We start from the raw sequence: 16,600 nt of genomic DNA on the forward strand, positions 1-16,600 counted from the left end.
ATTCTAGGTTGGCTGTTCCAGATGATCGGGATAGTACAACTTCTTGCAGTGATGATACATATGCATTTTTGACTTGCAGTTTTGACTCTCCTTCAGATGCATCTGCTTTCAGTGTTGATGAAACACTGAACACATGGTATTTTGACAGCGGTGCATCCAAGCACATCACTTCGAGGAAGTGTCTCTTTACTTCCTTACATCCACCCCCTGTTGGTAAGAAAGTCACTTGTGCCAACAACTCCTCATATTCAGTACGTGGCACAGGAGAAGTTGAGCTCACTGCAATTGATGGCTCAATTTTCAAACTTTCTGATGTTTTATATGTGCCTGGCATAACCAAAAATCTCCTTTCAGTGTCCACTCTTAACAGAGATGGATTTCAGGTCATCTTTGAGGATGACAAATGTGCTGTCCGGGACAGGGAAGCTAACTATGCCTTAATGTTATCTGGTACTCTGCTGCGTGGGCTTTTTCAGCTTGATATTTTTCAGAAACTTTTGGACAGATTTAACATGCAAGAGTGTAAGCCCATATCTACTCCTATGGAACCGGGGCTGAAACTCACAATGCATGATGCAGGAGAAGCAGTTGATGCCACACTTTACAGTCAAGCTGTTGGATGCCTCATATATCTCTGCAATACTAGGCCTGATATTCAGTTTGCAGTATCTCAGGTGAGCAGGTACATGCACAGCCCCAAAACTATGCATTGGCAGGCAGTTAAGCGCATCTTCCGTTATTTGCAAGGCACCAAGTCTTTTGGCTTACTATTTCCCAGGGGGGGTGACTTGCAGATGCATGCCTACAGTGATTCAGATTGGGCTGGTGATTATGACACTAGGCAGTCCACTAGTGGCAATTGTTTCTTTTTGGGAAAATCTTGCATTTCATGGCTAAGCAAGAAACAATCTACAGTGGCTACCTCATCATGTGAAGCTGAGTACAGGGCAGCTTTCACAGCAACAGTTGAATGTGTCTGGCTGAGACGTTTATTTGCTGATCTTCATCTGTCTTTGGAGGGTCCTTCTCCAATTCTCACTGATAGTCAGAGTGCCATTGCAGTGGCAAAGAATCCAGTGTTTCATGCTCGCACGAAGCACATTGAGGTTCACTATCACTACGTCAGAGAGAAGTTACATGCAGGAGAGATCAGTATGATCTTTGTGTCCACACATGACAACGTTGCAGATATCTTCACCAAAGCACTACCACGTGAGAAGTTCGAGGCATTTCGCAGTGCCCTGAACTTATATCCGTTTGGTGATTGATCAGCCTTGTACATGACATTGGCACTGCAGGGGGGTGTTGGAATTATAGATATAGTTCAGCAGTGACCAATGTAATATAATAAGTTAGTTAGGGGCACTTTTCCCTCATTTAGAGGTTTTTCCCCCTAACTGCAGTTAGTTCACTAACTATGGTTAGTGACTACTAAGGTTTTGTCACTATGACAAAACCTTATCTACACTACTTTGTGTTGTACTCTTTTACACTCTATTGAGCAACTACAGCTTCCAAGCTTTCGACTCTCTCACTCTCTCTAGCTCTCACTCTCTCCATTTCCTTCAAATTACTTGTTTTGTAGGGGGATATATCGGATGCTTGTGCTGTGCAGATGGATGCCTTTTGATGTCATCCTGGTTACATGATGAACGCACATGGGTTTTATGAGGTCAATTTGGTAAAGTCTTATGGTTTCAAATATAAAATTCACCATCGCTGTGAGTGTCAACTACAGCAAAAAAACACAAAAGTGTCACGTTGGTTTACGGAACTGTGAGGTCAATGTGGATAAAATTCATTGTGGCTGTAAGTGTCAACTACATCCATGACAAAACAATGCAAAAGTGTCACTTGATGGTCGTTTGTAATCGTTTCCCCATTCATGATTTGCCTTGATATTAGTTGATAATATCATATCTTCCTGTGCTTCATGAGCATGTAGTCTTATGAGACTGATAGTTGTTTCTTGCTTTTAAACTTTTGCGAAGGGAAACCACGGCTCACGATTGGAGCCAAAGGCAGTAGCGCCTCCTTTACCCCAAAGGTGTGACTGGGAAATTGATCCAGCAGAAATAGACTTCCACAAAAGCCAAATTATTGGGAAGGTTTGAATTCTCAAACTGCTCTTGTAATTCGTTTTTATCTCAAGGGGTCTGGATTTAATATTTCAAGGGGATCTGAGGCGTTTTGTAATAATTGTCCTTGCTTGTGGCCTGGATTTGTGCTCTGATGCACCCTTGACATTTTTACCTGTGAATTGCAGATGTGCTCCCTCAAATTTCTCCCTTCAATATAAGAAATTGAGAAGCAACATAGTAATAATCAAAGAGATAAAGGAACATATTGGGCATCGACATTGCCCTCCCTGTTTGTTTTGTACGTCTTATTTTCACCTGTAGGCATACTTGTCACATGTTTGGATCCTTTGCATTTATTTCTTTGTATTAGTACAGTTAGTAATATAGTGACATTTTGAGAGGCCCTTTTTGGTAGATTCTATGCATATCTGTTTACTATGCATGCTCATGGACAGTGGTCAACTCTGAAGTAATTGCTTATTGTCCTGCTAGAAAACAATGAGTGATGCTGGCAGGGTTTGGAGTGGTTAGATCCAAAACAGCTGCTTGAAGCTATCTTTAAAAAAAAAACTTAGATCAAAAGTTGCAGGTATTTTTAAATTTATGTTTCATTGGAATGATAGGTCAAATTTGAGCTAATTTGGCTTTAGTTTATGATACATTCACTACATTGGGGCTACATTGGTGCCATGACATGGTTTCCTGGATTAAGACAATGTCCAACTTGAAATTGGCATTCATATGGCACATAGGAGGCACCTTTTTCTGTCCACCAACCTTGCTTCCAACATCCTTCCTGCTATTTATCTTTGAGCTTGAGAACTATTGGCGTTGTCACTCACTTTAAAATTAAATTAGCAAACTAATATAATTAGAGGATCCATATGGTGAAAAGGTCATGTAGTTTCTTCCGTGGAACAAACCAATTGCTTCTTGGAATCGTTTCCGCTTTGCCATTAATGCACGTTTGGCTTCTTTTTGTCCTTGGTTTCTTGAGTATCATGGTGCTGTGGTTCAGTTATATAGTGCGTTTCTTTGGATGCTCATAGAAACATATGCGGCATTTCCTTCCCCAAAGTGTGCAAAGCATGAGTAGATGCAGATTGAAGTTTAAACTAGAATATTTTAGATCATGTTGTGTTTGATCTCAACTTAAAAACCACGACATTGAGCAACTGATTTTTATTTGTGTTTCAGGGTTCGTTTGGAGAGATTAGGAAAGCATTTTGGAGGGGAACTCCTGTTGCAGTCAAAACAGTCCTTCCCTCTCTTTCGAACGACAAATTGATTGTGTGAGGTTTTTTTTATTTTTATTTTGGGGCGAACACTACGCACTGTTCTTCATTTAAGTAGAAAATGGTGTTTGTACTTGGATAGTGAATTCAATGGCTTCTTCTAATCTGTTAAAAGGGGTTCTCTTCCTAGGTAGTGAAACACAATTTTGTTGATCTATCTCATATGCACCCAGAGGTAAATATTAGAATCCCTTGGTAATGTGCTTTTAAAGAAGGGGATTATCTCACCTAAGCCTCACGGTTAAGCTAGCCCCTGTTCTTGCTTCAAAATCCCTTCCTCCTTCAGTGTCCATCCTTTGCCCTTCCTTTTGCTCTCCTTTTTGGCCCTTTCTTCGTTGTCCTTAGGCCAAGTTGTGTGGGGCTTGTACAAAGACTCAATGGGATGTGGACAGCCTTTCACCATCTCCTCCTCCTTCCCATTACCTCTCAGCCGTCATAGTTGTATCTTTAAACTAAACCACATAATCATTTAGACTAAAATGAAATCGTTTAGACTTCACAAGCAGTTGTAGCTTGAATGAAGAGATTTTGGACTACTTTTTGATTAGCCTTCTCCTTTAGTGCTAGCCTTTGTCATGGCTGAGTCTGCCCTTCACCGCGCCGACAGAAACTCAGTACAAAGACTTTGTATAAATGGATGCTCAAGTATGTGTGGGTGTGTGGATTTGAGACCCTCATGTAAATCTTGCTGATAATATACCTCTCATGGATTTACCAAAAAAAAAAAAAAGTGGGTGTGTGGATTTGTATGTGTGAGAGCATATTTTTATACTATGGTCTACACCCACTGTTGAGCGTTGATGACGTCAGTGGGGATGTCATAGTAGCTAGTCCCTACTACCGTGAGGCCTCCCGAAGACGTTAATACAACTTTCTTTCTTTCTTTCTTTCTCTCTCTCTCTTTCTATGCACTTGTACACATTAAGAAAAGAAGTTGGATTTGAATTAGCACTGTGTGGTTTTTGGGCATGTACGCTTTGTTTATCTTTCACGTTGCAGGGAGCATTGGCTGTAGCAAGGAACCTCCACCTCTGTTTTCGAACCGTGCACTAGATCAATGTTAGAGTTATGTGGTTCTATGCGGTATATGTGCATTGGTTTAATGTTAACATGTATGTGTTAATGGTTTCTCCAATGCTTGCATGTTTTCTTTAATGGCTTGCTTCAATGGGTTTGCTTCAATATATGAGAATGCACTTTGATATCTCTTCTATAGAACTGAATAAATCCTAAGAATGACCATAATACTGTCACATTTTTAGGTTTTGCTCATGCCAAAATTGCAGCCACCTTCTTTGGATCCTTTCAACGTGATCAGGAGTCATAATGAAACGAAGATATTCTAGCTCAACCATGGACATCACAGGGTAAAGACTAGGTGGTCTTGATTATAGTTACTAGGGAATAGTGTTCCCCCTTCCAGAACATCCGGAACGGTGTTCCCTAAAGGCAAGGTGGAGGGGAACGCCTGAAACATAACCGCAATGCTTCTAGAGGCGGAACGCTAGGGGAATGCGTTTGGTGTTCCGGAAATGCGTTATGGACCTGGATCCTTTCTGGTTACTAGTGCGAGGCGGGCCTGGTAAGACAACCCCAAATAGCAATGTTGGGCTTTTTTCAGTTGCATGGCTCGTTGCTACAATCCCCTCCAGTTCCTACACTGCCTCCCACACACTGAGCCCCCTTCCAAGGCCCCTCTTCTCTTAGCCCCTTCTCTCCACTCTTTCCCCCTTCTCTTAAAGCCCCTCCCTTTTCTCAGCCCCTTCTCTCCACTCTCTCCCCCTTCTCTCGAGCTTCAGCCCCCATCTCTCATCCCTCTCCACTATCAACGCCTGCTCTCCATTCTCTCCCTCTCTCTTAGTCCACTCTCTCCCCCTTGTAAGATCTATCTCCCTCTTCTTTCAGCCTTCCCTTCTCTCATCCCCCTTCTCTCAATGGTTCCTCTATGTGGGATTGAGATAGAAAAGAAACCTTCGTGGTGGAACAAGGTGGATCCCCAAGCCACATACAAAAGTGTGAGAGGAGGAGCATGCAAGTGGGTTTGTTTCTTTTAAAGCACACCAAAAATATTAGGCGTAGATTGAGTGTGGGCTCATTTATTGGGAATACCATAGAAAGGCATCAACATTTGCCCTTCAGTTCCAGCTTCAGATCTTGCACGTTTTTGGGCACTTGCAGAGAGATTGGATAGTGCGGCATCACGACCTGTCATTGCCCATCCTCGAGGTCAAGCATCGCTAGCCCCACGTACAGGAGCTTCCATGTGTGGTAGTATATCAGCTTTTTCTTCCACTTCCACTTTCGCTTTGAATTCTACTTCCTCCTTCAGAGCTTCATCCACAAAACATACAGCTCCCAATTCATCAGCCGTAGGAGCCGTGTCGGCTAGCCTTGTGGTCTCATGGCATCCTAGAAGAAGGGCACATGTAGATGCTGTTCTGGGCCGATTCTTTATGGAATAGATGTACCCACGATATAAGCATGTAATCCTTACTTCATTGATATGGTGAAGGAGATTGCATCCTTTTGACCGTCTTAGAGTTCTCGCTCATGTGAGGCCTTGCACACCTGACAAAGAAGGCCGCCATAGAGAGTTTTGACTCCCATCAAAGACATATGGCTGAAATGTGGTGTCACATTGATGGGAGATGGATGGAGTGACACTAGGAGCCACTCTATTCAGGGCATCATTGCATACTCGAGAAGGGCCAGCTTTATCATTAAAGCTATTGATAAGTTTGAGGAGGGAAAGTCAGCTAAGGGATTGGCTAGCATTTGGATGAAGGTCATTCTCTATGTAAGTTTGTTTTTGATGGTGAGAACTCTAATACAACAGCGGGGAAGATTCTTGAAAGGAAGTATCCTCACCTTACCTTCACTCCTTGCGTGGCACATGGGCTGAATAATCTCTTGAAGGATATTGGTAAGTTGGATTTGTTGAATCCTATCATTGTTATGGGTAATCATATTGGCTGTTTTCACTTGCCACCACTACATTTGGCTGTTTTTTGCAAGATGAATCTCTTGGAGTATTCTGACTCATGCTTTGCTTATGATTTCATGATTCATCACGTTGAAGCAGCTTTTTAAGCTGAAACCTCAATTGAGGCAGCTTGCTATTGGGATGCATGGTATGAACATAACTTTGCAGGGGCTCAGAGTTAAGTCCATTGTCTTGGATGAAATATTTTGGGATGATTTCGGCCTCTTGCTTCAGGTTACACAGCCTATTCTTTTGATGTTGAGGCTTCGTGATGGGGGTAGTACTTGTATTTGGAAGGTGCATGAAGGGATGGATTGGATAATTGAGACCATTCAAAGTATAGATGCTTTGTATGCTTGGAGGAAGGAGGAGTTGACAACACTTGCAACCTCTCGATGGACATAATATCATCACCTTTAGAGGCTGCATCCTTTGTTTTGGATAGGGAATTTCAAGGGAAGGGGCAACAAACATATGCATAGGTGGTGCAAGGATGGGAGATGGTATTGAGACGACTTGTCTCCAGTGCAGATGATAGCAGGAAAATGCAAGAGGAGCTGTCATTTTATGGCAACGGAAAAGGTTGTTTGGTTTGGAAGATGCATGGAGTGACAGATTCAAGATTTCCTCGATTTCATTGTTGCAGCGTTTGGCCATTCGTATACTCAACCAGTGTGCTAGCTTTGAGCGGTCATTGAGGAATTTTGAAAATATTGCATCCAAAAAGAGGAATAGGCTTGGGATTTCGAAGGCAAAGGATCTTGTATTTGTCAATGCAAACTTAGATCTATTTGCTTAACAAGTTCAGGGTGGAGCGCACTCCTGAGTCATATATTGGATTTCGACCAGATGTGGACTTTGACAGTGATGTAGTAGAGGACACACCTGAGCATCAGGATGATGATGGTGTCCAGGACCAGGATGATGAGGCTCAATAGGATGAGTGAGAGGTCTTTATTACTATGCCGCCTTTAGACCATTAGGGCTAACTCTCTCTTTTTCTATATACCATGTACTTGATGCGAGAGTCTTGTGTCCTATTTTGCATTGACGCCTTCAGGCTGGATGCATGACCTCCTTTTCTTGTATTTTGCATATCATATGCTCTCAGATCTATAGTTTTTCGTACTTCTATGGCATTATGCACATTGCAAATATGTACATTTCAGTTTTCTATGAACTTTGTGTGTTTTAAAAGCTTAAAGCTGAAATGGAAAGTTTAGATATGCTAAAGTGGTTTTCTTTTCATACTTCGGTATATTTTCGTGTGATTTGATGAAATGTCATATGACATAGCGTTCTTGTTCCCCCGTTCCCCCTTCCCGAAACATTCCAGAACCGGTATCCAATGTTTTCGGAACGTCTCCATTCCCTTTCCCTCGCAACTCTGATCTCAAGGTATTGAATACTATTCTCAAACGTTGTCTATGCTAAACAATACTTCTGCTATAAACTAATATATTATCATTATGAACTTTTTGATATACGGGCGTGGTAAATCCTTCATCAGTATGACAAATATAGTTGGAGCATTAGGAAGTCCAAATGGCACTACTAAAAACTCATAGTGACAAAATCAACTTCTAAAAGCAATCTTGTGCACATCCTGAGCACAAATTCTGATTTGATGGTAGCAACATTTCAAATCTATTTTACTAAAAATTACAGCACCATCCAATGCACACCTCACCTTCTTCTATAAATCGTAACCTAAAAGGCGGCCTATTCATAGGTTATGATGAACATTTATTTTCGGAGGCGTAACTCATCTCTAAAACAAGCAAAAAGCTCATAGAGAATTAGATCGGTTAATAAATCTATCTCCCCATCTTGGGTAGCCAACGAATCTATTGATGCATCCACGCACGACTCTACGGATGCATAACAAAGAAATAGAACCTCACTTGGAGTCTTTTGAACATCCATAATCGAGATCAAAGGACCTTAAGGAAGATCCTTCTCGCCTCAAAGAATATATAGACGTAGATGTGCTTTTGCCAATCTACCTCAGGATTTTTCTTTGAGTGCCACACCATTGCAAGTGCTACATATGTGTGAGTAAGCCTGGTATTTCAAAATCCAGCTTCTTCGCGTAGTCTTGGATGCACAGCTCCAATTGTGTGACCCTTTTGTTCCACACCTCAGTAGGAATCCCATTCGCCATCCAAACTATTTGTTCCACACCTCAGTAGGAATCCCATTCGCCATCCAAACTATATAGGCATAGTTATATGGGATGGTTTTTAGCTTCAGTCTTTTCGTCAGTTTGGAATTAATAATAGTGTGTTGACGATGAGTCAAAAAACTCAATGACGTTATGCTTGGCAACTTACCCTTTCATTTTTGTTAATCCATCGTAGCAAGATCTCAATACCCCATTGCTGCAGGTTTTGATAGGATTTTATTAGGTGCATTCTTAAATTTTTAGTATTCGGCTTTTCTTTTACTGCTTCTGATGGATAGGGCATTGGCTCTTTTCTCGAGCACTGCCCTGATGTAAATGAATGTTTCATAATATAATTTTCTTGGTTTCACAAAAAAAAAAAGAATGTGAAGCTCCTCAGCCCTGGGATTCTCCTCCATTTTTGTATTCATTGTGAGATTACCATTTCAGTCATGTGATGCATCACTCTTGTTCTTCGGAAAGTCCTTCCACAAATGTGGTGGAAGGCATCAAAAACACAATCTTTCCTTCCTTGCTTTCTTCTCTTGTGAGAAGTCAAGGAAGACTTTGACCAAGCCCGAGCTACCATGGGGATAATTTTTATTTCACCCCTATTTTGGTACTCGTGTGCGATGCACTACTAGTGATCCTGGCCTACTTGGCTTGAATACTAGTTTGCTGCACCTTACCATTTCTCACAAACTTTTTCTGGAAAGTCAGCTATTTCAGAAACTCATACTGAGTTCCAGGGCATGCAAAGCCACTTGTCTTGCCCCTGGCGTCCTCGTTATTGTTGCAACACACTTAATGTGTCATCCAATGTTTTGGCATATTTACCCTTAACTTTCATTTTAATTCGATTGTTCTAGCCAAACATATAGTCTTTGACTTGAACAAATTGCGGTATTATTTCTCGAAGTTTATCAGTAGAGCAGATACTTTGCTACTGAAAATTCCTCTGCTTGAGATACCAGTACTCATCCCATGCTCTAGAAGCTTCATCAGGAGGTAGAAACTATTTTCTGAACTCCAATTTAAAGTTTTCCCTAGTAATTGGCATTCTGAACTCCAATTTAAAGTTTTCCCTAGTAATTGGCACCACATCTCTTTTGTTGCTTCATTCACCACCTATTTGCAACTTCCGTGAACATGTGCATGGCTTCTCGAATCATCAATATATCATTATGGAGTTCACAAATGGCAAACACCCTATCCCAATCGTGAAGCCTTGTCTTAATGGTATCCGAGTTTCTATCAGCTATCGTACTTTCATATTTCTTGGGCCTTTAGACTCTGTGGATCTCTAGAAACCTAGTATTGCTGCTTATGCTTGGGCACTAATGACGACATAAGTGTTGCTTTAGTTGTTGCTAAGTATGTCTACCTTTTGTTTTTCAAAATTTTGTTACCTCTTTTTTCTTCTCTGTGTAGATTCTCGGACTTTAGAATTACAAAAAATCTAAATTTGTATGATTGGATATATTATAATTCTTGGGCCCATATATTAGGTTGCTTTGATTTACCCTTTTCCATTGTATGAACACTGGACTTAGGTTTCATTATTCTTTTTCCTTTTTTTTCTCTAGAGGGTCTACATGTCGGAGTATGAATGTCTTTATGTAATTCTTGTTGTTCCTCACTAGCATGCAACTAATGCACCATCAATTGTCGTAGGGCATCTGCTATATTTGCAATCCTAACATTCAACGAGCGAGGTTCATTTGCCACGGGACACGATACTTGTTGTATTGGCTGAACTTCCCATACTACGGGGTTCACACGAGAAGTGTCATCTTCTACTTCCATTTCCAAGTAGTCGTTCCCTTCCATACTTACATGATTATGCCTTTTCTAATGTCATGGGCATCCACAAGCGCGTGACCATTCTAGCTCGTGCCAGCGCAGGGGTAGCCAAGTCAACTGCCACACAAGCATCCGTACAGCCATGCAAGAAGTCCCACGCAGCCAACAATCAACACACAATCAACAGGCAATCCATGCCATGTTATCGCGGGTCAAAAAAACACAGAGTTGACTTTTTGGCCAAAAGTCAACGTGTTGACTTTTGAACGACCTGGTCAACGGTAGGCGTCGGCCAGGCTGACCTAACAGCTATAAAAGGGCAGCCTTTGGCCCACATGTTGCCCCTAGGCACTTACCCGTAGGTGCATGGCTAACAAATTTACCAACACTAAAGCACACGGAGATTCTTGAGCCTTCTAGTCGTCTTGAGGGTGGTCATCAAAGATCTTGACAGCTAAATTCTTGACCGAACACTTTTAACACAACATAACAATCAAATATTTACATTTATAGGCAGTACCATCAGTCTCTCTAAGGATTTTCTGTCACTGACGAGGTTATGCCACATTCTAATGGTAATGTAACATTTGAGGAGAAAGAAAAGAAAGAAAGTCCATTAACGTCCATGGGAGACCAACGGTCTAAGGGACAATAGAAAAGCCATCCAGTACATCAGCTTAGGGAGGGCACGTGGCAGTCCCTGAGAATGCATAAAGCAACTCCATTTATTTAGAGTACCTAGTTTATATCCTAGAAAAAAACATATAGTCGGCCATACATGGTTTTAAGATTGAGAGTCTTTTGGTTTTGATTTAAGTAGCTATTCACCTCTCCTACCACATTCAATTAATTAATTAGTTTGGTGCATGGAGCCTTCGTTCTCTTCCGCTCCTCACGCTGACTCACCTGTTCGTGGACAGCCCACGGCCTTTTTTCCCACCCCATTCTTGTGGCCACTGCTGGCTGGTCATGGTCCCCCTTGCTCCCTGCCGCTGACTCACCTGTTCGTGGACAGCCCACGGCCTTTTTTCCCACCCCATTCTTGTGGCCACTGCTGGCTGGTCATGGTCCCCCTTGCTCCCTGCCGCTCTTTGCTGCTGATATGATCCAGCTTTGCTGGCTTCCAGCCGCTGTGGGACTGAAGCAAGGCTTGCCATGACTTGCTTTGGTTCCCCTTTGCATGGGGCCAACAACGGTTGTTGGTAGCCGCCTCTACCCCCTTGCCTCTCCTTTTACCCCTTTCAGTCTGCCTTTTTGGGGTGTCTGTATTCTACAAATCCCCCCCCCCCCCCCCCTCCCCCCAACCCACCCCCACCCCTTTTTTCCCCTCTTTCCATCCCTCCCCTTCTCTTGCATTTCCCCTTTCGACTACCTTAGCAGCCAAGACCTCCCCAACACCTTCCCCCTTCCCCCTTTTTCCCCTTTCATTGCTAGCAAGAGCAGCTCTTGTTTCGATTTTGGGGATTGTAATCTTGGTGGTGACCTCTTCTTGTCTTGTTAGAGGGGCTCAGCTGAAAGATAGAGCAACGGAATTAGCCAAAGTTAAGGCTGCCAGGAAGGTTGGTAAATGGGCAGTGTATTGTGGAGGAATAGCACTCAATAGGTGCCCCTAACATTCAAAAAATCATATTAATTAATTAGTTGGGGGAGGGGGGAAGAGGGGAGTGGTGTATGATGCAAAATATTTAAGCATGAAGGGGAGAGGGGGGGGGCAATAATTAGTCTCACGTGGGGGAGGGAGAGAGCTTGAATTAAATAAAAGGGGAAAGGGGGGGGGGGGGGGGGCGGCGGCATTAAAGAGGGAGGAACGTGTGAGATTGGGGAGGGGGGGCACCACTTATGAAAGGCATTAAAGAGGAAAGGACATCCCAAAGGGGGAGGGGATGAGGTAGGATTTATGATACTATTATAAGAAAAGAGGCATATAATATTACTTAGTAGTCTAGTGGTAGGGCTCGCGCTTGGGAAAAATAAGGTTTTGGGTTCTAATCTTGGTTTTGGGTTCTTGAATGTTTGGGAAAGCCCCCCTTGGATATAGCCTATGCATAAAATAAATTAAGCTATGGAGAGACATATGTTAATTAATGCATGAATAAATCAAGCCATAGAAAAACATAGGTTAATTAAAGTATAGATAAATTAAGCCATAGACAAGCGCGGGGGGTTAGCAGGAGGGCAGCCTGAGCAGGGAGAAGCTAACTGTTCTCTTCTTTGCTGCTGTTGAACTTAGTATGTCTTTTATCACAAACAAATTTTCTTTTGTTATCTTATCAGCTTGACTCAAAGGATTATCAGCAGAAGTTTCCAAATAGGTTATAAACATGTAAGAAAGGCGTCATACAAACTCTACAAAGATGGAAGAGAGGCAGTCCATTTATCAATCTAAGATTCTGCATTCGTTCACGTGATGAATGGCTCCACACTGCTCAACCAATTGTAATCCTATTATTGTAGATGAAGTCTCTGCAGTTATAGGATTGACTAAAAGAGTGTTATTGCAAGTTTGTGACGCAGGCATTGATAAGCTCCCTGTCCTGATTCAGGCACTTAGAAAATTTCTTGTTTCTAAATGTTTTCATTAACGTTTTGTAAGGCTGTTTTGTTATTTCAATTTTGAAGGTTCCTCACCAATGCCCCTCATGTACTCACGATGGTTCTCATGAAAGTCAGGACTATGGTGCTTATGCTTTCTGCCATTTTGTGAATGGAATATTGGGACGTGGTGTGAATAATACACGTGAGTCAGAGGAGAGATCTTGAATATTAGTAATTCATAGACTGATAATGGTGCTCCTGTGGGATTTTCTTTTGGTTTATGAACAGAGATGACTTTAGACATGAAGTTGAGCTGCTGGTCAAGTTGAGACATCCCAATATAGTACAGTTTCTTGGTGCAGTGACAATCAAGAATCCCCTCATGCTGGTTACTGAGTATCTCCAGTTGGTTCGTATTTCCCTCAGCATACTTCAGATCTTGAATTTTAAAGATAAATAAAAATCATTAATACAACTTACATGCAGAAGCTAGGTTGGGAGGTGTCTTCTTATTTCTGAATTTCTCATGGTAACCATAAGCTGTCTTAAAGTTTTCATCTTTACAAATGATATGCAACCTCCACGTTGTGGTTGATTTCCATCTTGGTACCATTGCTGGTAATACAGGGGGATCTGCATGCCTTTATGAAAGGAAAGGGTGCACTACAAGCAGGAATGGCTGTGGACTTCGCTCTTGACATAGCCAGGTGGGCTGCACTTGCCTGGTGTAAATCAGCTCAAAATATGTGACAAGTTGCTACTGTCTAGCATCCAAAACATTTATTTTCTCTAATAAGTCTTTCTTTCTCCTCTTTTGACATGGGTGGCATAGGCACATAAGGTTTTGCAGTGTCCTTTCTTGCTGCAGAATTTACAGCCTTGATTTGTCCCTTCCTAAATGTTTTCCAAATTGCTTTCCATGAGGCTTAAACCTGGAAGGGGTTTTGGATGTAGAGGCTTCATTGGTATTATCATATTTAATTTTTCTCAACAGTTTCAGTGAGCTTGATAGCTTCACTCAGCTTAGTTGGAACAATTCAAGCTCATAAGGGGTGCTTGGCTTAAGACTTAACAGGTTTATCTTCCTCACACTTCTCCCTAAATTCCAATGAAACTTTTCAAAAGTGATCTGTGAATTCTGTCACACTCTCTTTCTCATATTGCCTATATTTTTCTCGTGTAAAGATGAGATTCTCCTTATATTTCAAAAGGCAAAAATATTGATTTGAGTAACTCAATAAAACCCTTCCACTGTGATAGGTTGCTCCTGGGTTTGGCAAACAAACCACTAAACAAAGTACCTTTTTTAAGGTTTAAAGTTGCCAAAGCGATTTTTTCTCACCAATTCAGAAGTTTATCCAAATCTGTTGATCCATTGTATTTAGGAAATTCAACCCTTTCTTTGGTTGAAACTTGGGCTTTTTAGAGGTTGGTGTTCCCTCCAATGGATACTTATGCTCCTAAATGAGCACAAGATCAGGGGACGGTCCTGAAGGGATTGATCGAGAAGAGATTCTCGAAGCATCTACAATTTAGGTACTCCCACCTTGTGACCGTCTATACCAATGATGTATCTCTGGCCGTTAAGGCCCCTCACACCCTCACATTCGATGAAATGATGGACAATCTAGACATAAAATGGAAGTGAGGGAGTGCCACTGGCAACTACATGTGTATACCTCAGTCAAAGGGTGGACCATAGACCTTTTCTGATTGAGGGACACACTTGATTGAACTATAGTACAATGATATCCTCATGTAGGAAGGTGCATTGTCATGCAACAAGATCCTGGATGTCATACCAACATGCACTTCGGTCCAAAGGGATGCCACCATGGACTAGGAAAAATAAGAAAAGCAATGCACATCCTCTGAATCTCAGCCGAAGGACCCTTTGACAAGTGTGTACCTGGGATTGACGAACCAGACGCTCAACTGCAGATGTTTACGTCGGACGCATGGTCTATCTAGCAATCTCACAATCATCTCCGGAGTCTATATCTCATCCCATGTGAGAAAAAAGTATGTGAAGTGAGTGAAAAATGTGATTCTCTCTGGAAGCGACAATAGAATCCAGATTTTCCTCTATCTCACTTGATTGTCTGTAGAAAACCGAAATCGGCTTGAAGGTAACTCTCCTCTATCTCACTTGATTGTCTGCAGAAAACCAAAATCGGCTCGACTCGAAGGTAACTTTCCTGTGCGGCACCTCGTGACGAGTGAGTCTAGAAGGTAGGGGGGAGATCTCCATATGTTGAGACTCATATGTAGAAAATCCTAGAAATATTCATATGTTGAGACTCATCCTTCCTAAGACTAGAAGCTATGCTTGAGATGAGGGATTGAATGGGAGCTCTGATCCCTCTCTTGGCATAAGTGACAAGAGGCTCAGAGGTCAGAGACGTGATATCATCAAAGGAGGGTGACCGAGGGCTGAACATTTTGCACTCTATCTCTACTACTAGGTACTCCCAATCATCCAGTCTATCTGAAAAAGTTTGCCACTGTGCAAGAATAGGACATCGAACCAGCATATGAATCACTACAACAAGTAGTCCTCTCTGCCATTTATGACTGTGGTTTTGGCTCTGGTTTTGTCTGTGCTTGTGTCTCAGTCTCAGTCTTCGGGTGCCTGTCCTCTTGGCAGAGCGGTCACGTTGGAGAGCACTTGTTAGAAATATTTAAATTTCCTAAGGCAATGGCCAATGTTATGTAATAAGGGGCCAGGGGCACTTTTTTCCTTTCTTAAGGTTTTTACCCCTAACCTGAGTTAGAGGTTGAGTTTGTGGGTGAGTTAGTCACCACACATCTTTTAACCCTAGTTAAAGCTCATTCTAGGGTTTCATCTCTATGACTACTCTAGCTTTGTAGTTCATTGTTGTTGCTGCAATTTCATTCCAGCTTGCTTCAGCTCCATTTTGTCGCGTTCTCTCGCTTCCATTTCCAACATTTGATGTGAAAGCAAGTTCCCCTTTGTTCCCACACCTCTCCCTATGCCTCCCACGCCCTCTAGCTTCGATTTTGTCGCGAAAAACTTCACTTTTGTTACGGAGGACTTGGCCAAAACAGTTCGTTTTTGCTGGCAGCCACCTCTTACAGGGTCCTCTTGCCTGGGCGCCACTTTTGGAGGCGTTCTAGTGCTGTTCTGGACCTCGGTGACCAGTGTTTGGAGATTTTTTTTACTGATTTCGAGCTGGTTTGGACCAGCCGCCACCTCCTACTGCAAGTCCAAGGCTGGGCACCTCTTTTCGAGCACTCTGGGAGCTTCTTCTAGGCTGGGCGACCTCATTTTGGAGTTTTTTGAACACAGCAATCATTCCTAGGCTGGGCGCCTACTTTTTGGAGGGTTCGACACACTTTTTGAGGTGTTTTTTAGGGCTGGACATGCTTTTTGAGGTGTTTTTCAAGACCGTCTTGTTGTTTTGAAGCCTTTCTACCAATCGCGGGACTGTTTTGGAGCTTCTAGAAACTTCTCCTTTTTGTTTTAAATCTGTCTCAGGCAGTATTGTGCAATGACATCACAAAATCCGAAAGATGTCTTTCAGTTGCTTGCCTAGGAGGATTGGTTGGATGGCACCAACTACCCACTTTGGAGTTTTTTGATTCACAATTTGCTAGTTGCCAAAGGCACTTTGGGTTAATGCTACGGGTGGTGAGGCTCGTCCCGGTCCTATAGCTGTAGGGGGAGATAGACTATTCTCACTCTCTTTCTTGCTCAATACTGATTGCAATGCACTCA

General features: G+C 42.3%; 1 protein-coding gene across 1 annotated transcript in view; it reads left to right on the top strand.

Moving 5' to 3' along the window:
• VIK (VH1-interacting kinase) overlaps nt 1–16,600 on the top strand; it is a 99,544-nt gene that overhangs the window by 60,177 nt on the left and 22,767 nt on the right. Inside the window, exons 3-6 of the mRNA XM_087379014.1 lie at nt 1,992–2,108; nt 3,279–3,373; nt 13,150–13,270; nt 13,489–13,568. Coding sequence (XP_087235140.1) covers nt 1,992–2,108; nt 3,279–3,373; nt 13,150–13,270; nt 13,489–13,568 — 413 coding nt within the window. The remainder of the gene's footprint in view (nt 1–1,991; nt 2,109–3,278; nt 3,374–13,149; nt 13,271–13,488; nt 13,569–16,600) is intronic.

Source organism: Dipteris shenzhenensis, chromosome 9 (genome assembly GCF_047967505.1).
Source record: "Dipteris shenzhenensis isolate YYH24624 ecotype China chromosome 9, Dip_SZ_1.0, whole genome shotgun sequence".
In the NCBI taxonomy this organism is placed as follows: Eukaryota; Viridiplantae; Streptophyta; class Polypodiopsida; order Gleicheniales; family Dipteridaceae; genus Dipteris; species Dipteris shenzhenensis.